The sequence below is a fragment of the Corvus kubaryi genome, unplaced genomic scaffold (genome assembly GCF_017639235.1).
Source record: "Corvus kubaryi isolate FWS band 111438036 unplaced genomic scaffold, C.kubaryi_AGA036_p1.0 123, whole genome shotgun sequence".
Taxonomy (NCBI): Eukaryota; Metazoa; Chordata; class Aves; order Passeriformes; family Corvidae; genus Corvus; species Corvus kubaryi.
Window position 1 is genome coordinate 1169218 of NW_024580658.1, and position 6367 is coordinate 1175584.

At 56.7% G+C, this 6367-nt stretch overlaps 1 protein-coding gene across 1 annotated transcript; it reads left to right on the plus strand.

The window, feature by feature from the left end:
• The first annotated feature begins 6 nt into the window (after positions 1-6).
• HOXB2 (homeobox B2) lies at positions 7-3076 on the plus strand. Its single transcript, XM_042017845.1, has 2 exons — positions 7-898; positions 1958-3076. Exons 1-2 carry the CDS (start codon positions 511-513, stop codon positions 2524-2526), a joined length of 957 nt encoding a protein of 318 aa, XP_041873779.1. The 5' UTR covers positions 7-510; the 3' UTR covers positions 2527-3076.
• Positions 3077-6367: the final 3291 nt, after the last annotated feature.

The window sequence follows — 6367 nt, forward strand, 5'->3', positions numbered from 1 at the left end:
CAGGCAGGACAGGGAGCATCAGGAAGGACAAGGAATGCCAGGAAAGAGGCACGGGCAGGACAGGGAGCATCAGGAGGGACAGGCAGGGAATGCAATCCCTGCCCACACCCCCCAGCCGGGAAGGGGTGATGGCACCGGGGTGGCGCTGGGTGCTGTTGGCCTTTCTGGGGTTCCTCTCTCTCTCTCCTTCTCTCTCTCTCTTTTTTTTTAAATCAATTAAAGAAAATAATGCTTTCTGTTTGCCACCAGGCCCCGCCCGCCATTGGCCAGGGCCGCCCACGTGACGAGGAATTGGCTGCAATTTCGCCCCAGCCTCGAGTTTAGCAGAGCAAGGTCCCCCTCCGCCTGTATTATCAGCAATATAACAATTATAAAAAGCCCGAGGACCGTCATCATCCCCGCCATCAAAAACCGAGGCCCTCAGATTTCTCTCCCCCTCCTCCTCCTCCTCCTCCTCCTCCTTCCCCCCCCCTCCCTCCCTCTTTTTAAACCCTGGGCCCTGGAAAAGCCATGAATTTTGAATTTGAGAGGGAGATCGGGTTTATAAATAGCCAGCCTTCGCTCGCAGAGTGCCTGACGTCTCTTCCCGCTGTCCTGGAGACATTTCAAACTTCATCAATCAAGGACTCGACATTAATTCCTCCTCCTTTTGAGCAAACCGTCCTCCAAAGCCTGAATCCTTGTTCTGGCAGCCAGGCACGACCGAGGAGCCAAAAAAGAGCATCCCATGGCCTGCTCCAACCCCAGCCCCCGGCGCCGGCACAGCCCGGCCCCTTGGCAGCGGAATTCCCTTGGATGAAGGAGAAGAAATCGTCCAAGAAAACCACCCAGGCTCTGTCCTCTTCGTCCCCCCCATCATCTTCCTCGGTGCCGGTGCCTGCCGCAGGATCTCCCGCAGGTTCGTATCACCAGGGGGGTCAGGGGGTGTTCGCTGGACTCGGAGAGGATCCGAGAAATAAAAAATCCTCCTCCCCCCGCCCCAAAAGAGCCCTACCCCAGCCCCCCCAGCCCAGAGAGACTCCCCCGAAAGTGTCACGCGTGAAATACACGGAGCGATGTCCCCGGCCCGGGGGGCTCTGCTGCCTCCTCCCTCCCCCCGCGAATAAAAAGAACAAATTGCTGCGACTTCTGCCAAAGCCGGGAGGGAGAAGGGGCCGGGGGAGCCGGGGGGATGCGGCGGGGGAGGGGGGGTTTGCAGCTCCGTTTGTTTGGTTTTCTCTGCCAGCCCTGCATTTTTTTACAGCCTACGGGGGGAAAAAAAAAAAGGGAAAAGAAAAAAGAGGAGAAAGCGAAGACAACAAAACCCCAAAGAAGTGCGGAGGGGGGAGAGAAAATGGGTGGGGAACGCGGGGGCTGCTGGCAGCAGGGTGGGGAGGTGAAAGAGCGAGGGCTGGGCTCTCAGCATCCTGCAGAACGGAATTATTACACCCCCAAACCCTCCCCGAGCCCCCCCAAAAAGGAGCAGCCTCTCCGCGAGGCGCTGCCGCGGCCGGGGAGCCTCTTTCCCTCGGGATGAAGTGTTGGAGGAACAATTGGCCGTTCCAGGATTTCCGAGGCGCGGCTCAGGTGAGCGCTCGGGCAGGAGCAGGGCGGACACCGGAGCTCATTGGCCGCGGAGGAAAAACCGGAATGATGAAATCAAAGCGCCCGGCCCGGAGCACCGGGAAAGGGCAAAAAAAAAAAAAAAAAAAAAAAGGGGAAAGAAGGAACGGTTTGAAATTCCCTTTATCCGCCAGGGTGGCAGAGAGGGAAGGGCTCTGAAGGGAGAGGCCAGGGGAGCAAAATCCCTTCTCCTCCTCGAGGCGAGGGGAGCGGGGGGCGATTCCCAATCCTCCTCCATCCCGGAGCGGCTCCCCCGCCCCCGTTCGAGCCGGCGGCAGCGAGCGAGGGGACGGCGGCTCCAGCCCCTCGGCTCGTCCCCGCTGGTGACAAATTTTTCCCCCCCCGTGTGTTCCAGACACGCCGGGGCTGGCGGACAGCAGCGGCTCCAGGAGGCTCCGCACCGCCTACACCAACACGCAGCTGCTGGAGCTGGAGAAGGAATTCCACTTCAACAAATACCTCTGCAGGCCCCGGCGCGTGGAGATCGCGGCGCTGCTCGACCTCACCGAGCGCCAGGTCAAGGTGTGGTTCCAGAACCGCCGCATGAAGCACAAGAGGCAAACCCAGCACAAAGAAAGCCCGGACGGGGAGCTGCCCTTCCCCCGCCTGGACGAGGGCAGTGACCCCGCCGAGGAGCCCGAGGGCAGCCCCGGCTTGGGGACAGCCCCGGAGCGCGGAGGGAGCGCGGGGGCGAGCGCGGAGCCGCCCGGGGTGGCCGCGGGCGAGGGCAGCGCTGGTTGCGAGTCTCCGGTGCTGCCGGAGCTGAGCCTGTTCCCGGCCGAGCCGTGCCTGCAGCTTTCCCAGGGGTTTTCCCCCGCTGCCCACGGCTCCCTGGAGAGCCCCCTGCGCTTCTCCGAGGAGGAGCTGGACTTTTTTACGAGCGCACTTTGTACCATAGACCTGCAACATTTCAATTTCCAATAGCGGCCTCCTGTCCCTCCCATCCCACCCGGGTGTTTGGGGCCACCAGCCCCAGCCCGGCCGCTGCCAGCGCCCCAAATCCGCCCTAAATCAACCTCAAGCCATTTCTCATTCAGTCACCTCCTCCCACTTCCCTCCTAAAGCTCCGTGAGACCCAAATCGCCCTCCCAACACTCATTTAGCGGCCCGAGTTTTGCTAAAATGCAGGTATTTGATGGTAGTTTTATTTATTTTTGTCCCCTTATTTATTTCAAAGGAAGCAGCCGGTAGTTCTCACGCACAGCGGAGATGTCAGCCCTCGAGAGAGAGAGAGAGAAAAAAATATTTGTAAATCCTCCCAGCGACTTTCTCAGGAATCAGAACGAGATTTTAGATTTCGTAATAAAAATAAATTAAAAAAAAAAAAAGAAAAGAAAAAAAGAAATCAGGGGAAATTTCCTTCCTCTTTTTACGTTTTAGATGTAGCCTATTTATTCAAATCCTTTCATAGCAAAGGGCAAATTATTTATTGTATATTATTTTCATAGAGTAAATAAATGTCTTTATAAAACCAGCAATGCTCCGTATTTCATTCCAAAGGACGCTGTTTTTGTTTTTCTCCATAAATCATTTGCCTTCCTCTTTTCCCGCTTTGTAATGAACTTTAATAATCTCCTCGTGTGCCCTGAGAGGAGACAAAAGGAATCTCTCCCAACCAACAATTCCAGAGGCTCCGGGAAATATTTCCAGCATTGGCTCTGTTTTAATTCTCCTTGAGCTTGGTGTTGATTTATTTATTTATTTTGCGAAATCCGAGCGGGGCCATTTCTTTCTAATTTTCACGTTTGCGGTTCTATTTCCCTGACGGGAAAAATCCCCTCCCTTAAGGAAAGAAAAAAAAAAAAAACCAGGGATAAAGGGATGGAAAACCAACACAAAGGCAGCGCCGGGAGAGGCGCGGGGGCTGCGCGGAGCCCACGCGGATTCCGGGGCCATTCCCTGCCTCCCACATCCCTCCCTTCATCCCAACCCTCCTCCTCCTCCTCCTCCTTTCTCTCGCAGCCCAGAATCCGGCCGGGCCACGCCGCAGTTGCTGCGGCTCGGAACGTCCCGGGCTGCAAAAAAAAAAACAAAAAAAACAAACCAACAAAACCGAGGGAAAAACGAGGATTTTGAGTGAAAGCTCAAAAATCCACGCGGGGAGGGCGTTTGGGTCAGCAAATAAACGTTAGAGGAGAAGGAGGGGTAAGAGATGGGCCTGAGAGGGGCCTTTCTTTTTTCCTCTGCTCTTTTCCAGCCTCACTAACCCCAAACCCCCTGGATCCGGGAGCTCCCTCCGGGATTTCTGCTGCTCCCGCGGCTCGTGGATCCCTTCAAAACCTTTCTCCCGACGCGTGACTTTAAACCCCAAATTTATCTGCCGGGGGGGGGGGATGGGGAGGGGTGAGGGGGGTTTGGGGGAGGCTCCTGGATGAGAAGGGCTCAGCGGCGCTGCCACCCCAAATCAATCACGGCGCGTCTCTGCTCGGTCACCGGGGTTTCCTCGGGCGCGGCCCGAATTTTGGGAGGCGTCCAGGAGGGGTTTGTGCCAAAAGAGCGCGGAAAGGAGAACCCGGGGGATGGGGAATGCGGGGCGAGGGGCGAGGGGCTGAGGGGGGACCCTTAAAATGCGCGGAGTAGCCGAGAAGCTGCCCCCAGCACCTTTTTGTAGGGTTAAGCAAAGCCCAGGCCCCCAGTTCGCCTTCTGCTGCCTTTGGGGGGTCCCCCCACTGATTTTTGGGCTGGGTTTGGTGTTTTCGGTGCCCGGGTGGGGTCATCCCCCCTCTCCAGGGAACGCTTGGAGCCCGGGAAACTTCGGCGTGGCCGCCTGATCTTTTATTTGGGGTTAAAAGCAGCAGAGCCGGGCTGGATTTCCACTCCGGGCCGTAAAAAGAAATAAAAGTGAAATAAGGAAAGCAAAGCCTCGACAGATGTTTTGGAAATTGCTGTTGGAAGCTGCGGATTCTCTCCTTCCGCTCGAACAAAGAGGAGGGGGGGTCGCTTTTACGGCCACCTTTTTATTCCCAATAATCTCGCCAGGCGCTTTTCCCACCGAAGGAGCCGGCGATTCCCAGGAAAGGAGCGAGCTTTACCCGCAGCACCGGCGCGGATGGCGATTAAATATTCACGCCAACGTTGCTTAACACCTTCCCATCAATAAAAGGCAGCGCCTGGTGCGCGGCTGGCACTGCTGGAGCCGAGTTTTCCCTCGCATCCCCGCCTGGGAGCCATCAGCACCCCCCTGCCCTCTCTCACCGCCTCCTCTCCGCTCCGAGAGTCCCCGAGTCTCGAGTTGCGGGGGGCAGGAGAGCCCGGGCGCAGCCCGAGGAGCGCCACAGAAGGCTATTCATTATCTTTAAGTTTATTTAATATCTCCGGCTTCTGGAACGCGCTCGGCGGCGGCGTTGGCACTGCCAGACGTTGTCCATCAAAGCGCCATTTGTTCCAGCGCTTCCCAGATTTCCCCTCTCGCCTCCTCCTCCCCCTCGCCAGCCCCATTCCAGGCGTGCTGGGAGCTCCGCGAGCAGGGAATGGGAGGCTCGGGGGCAGCTCGGCCCTGCCCTGGGCTGGCTCTGGGGGTCTGCGCATCCCTTCGGCCTCCCCGGGGACGGCGCCTCCTTATCCAGCCTCAAAAAAAATGAGGGGAAATCTCCTAAAGCAGCGGATTTCCACACGCACACGCCCTTCCCGCCGTGGGGAAGGGAGGAGGGGAAGGGCGAGGCCGAGGGAGGGGACAAGAGGGATCCCCCTGCACGGGACCCCCCCTTCCCCCGGCGAAGGGACAGGGATGGGGGGCGGGGGAAGGGATCCCAGGACCCCCCCCCAAATTAAACCCCGAGCCCTCATCGATACAAATCCCTAACGAGGGCCCTGTAATGACTTCCCGAAGTCGCTGCAGGTCTGGGGAAGGGATGCCAGTCACAGCCACAGATCAATTCTACACCCACGGAAAGTGACTTAATAAATGGAAGCTCGCCAGTTATTATCCCTGCTAACAGCAGGCCCCTTCTTATTTGTCCTAATTAGCAAGACTGAAATGTCGGAGAGGAGAAGGGGAATATTCAATAAAATCTAAATTATTGAATGGCTGTAAGATTCCGCCATTAGTTCAGCCATTCTTTACCTTCTTCGAAATGTCAAACAAATGGGGAGCGAATATTTGCAACGCTGCCCTTCTGTTCCGCGCAACTGGAGGGCATATATTAAGCGTATTAAGCATATTAAGCATATTCAGCCCTTGATTGTTGTCAAAACACCGCAATTGCCTGGCGATTATTAAGCCGGGAGTATGCAAATGAGCGGCGCCCGCACGTGTTGGCGGGGCTGCTGAGGTAATATTTATTTTGTGCTGCTCCGGGCGGGGGATGTGTTTGCTGAAGAGCTCCTCGAAGCCCTGGAGGTGCTGGAACAACGCGGGAAGATCTTCCGTGGAGGAAAAGGCCAATCGGGAATCGGGCCTGGGAGGCGGGAAGAGTTGACTTCTCCTGGGAATTCTGCTGCTTTTCCGGGAATGTTCCTCTCCCCGGCTGAGCTGTAGCATGGTGTTCCAGTTTTTCATCGCATCCCAGTCCTCAGCTCTCCCAAAGCTCCTCCACCAATAAAAAGGAGGAGCTGGGAGAGCAAACCTGGCCCTGCTCGTGTCCCGGAACCTCCCGCATCCATCCCGGTGATTTTTTTCCTCGCTGGAAGGTGAAAATAGAGGGGAAAAAAATGGGAAGAAACCAAAGATTCGCCCCAGCTCGTCCCATTGGATCTGGTTCTCCACCCCAGCGAGGTCCCCGTTACCCCAGCGCTGTTTGATATCGATAAAGCCGAGCTGCTGATA

Bases quoted from the DNA above. Each gene is read 5' to 3' on its own strand.
- HOXB2 (XM_042017845.1), top strand. From the start codon at position 511: ATGAATTTTGAATTTGAGAGGGAGATCGGGTTTATAAATAGCCAGCCT. The intron at 899-1,957 runs GTTCGTATCACC...CGTGTGTTCCAG, and splicing joins TGCCGCAGGATCTCCCGCAG to ACACGCCGGGGCTGGCGGAC.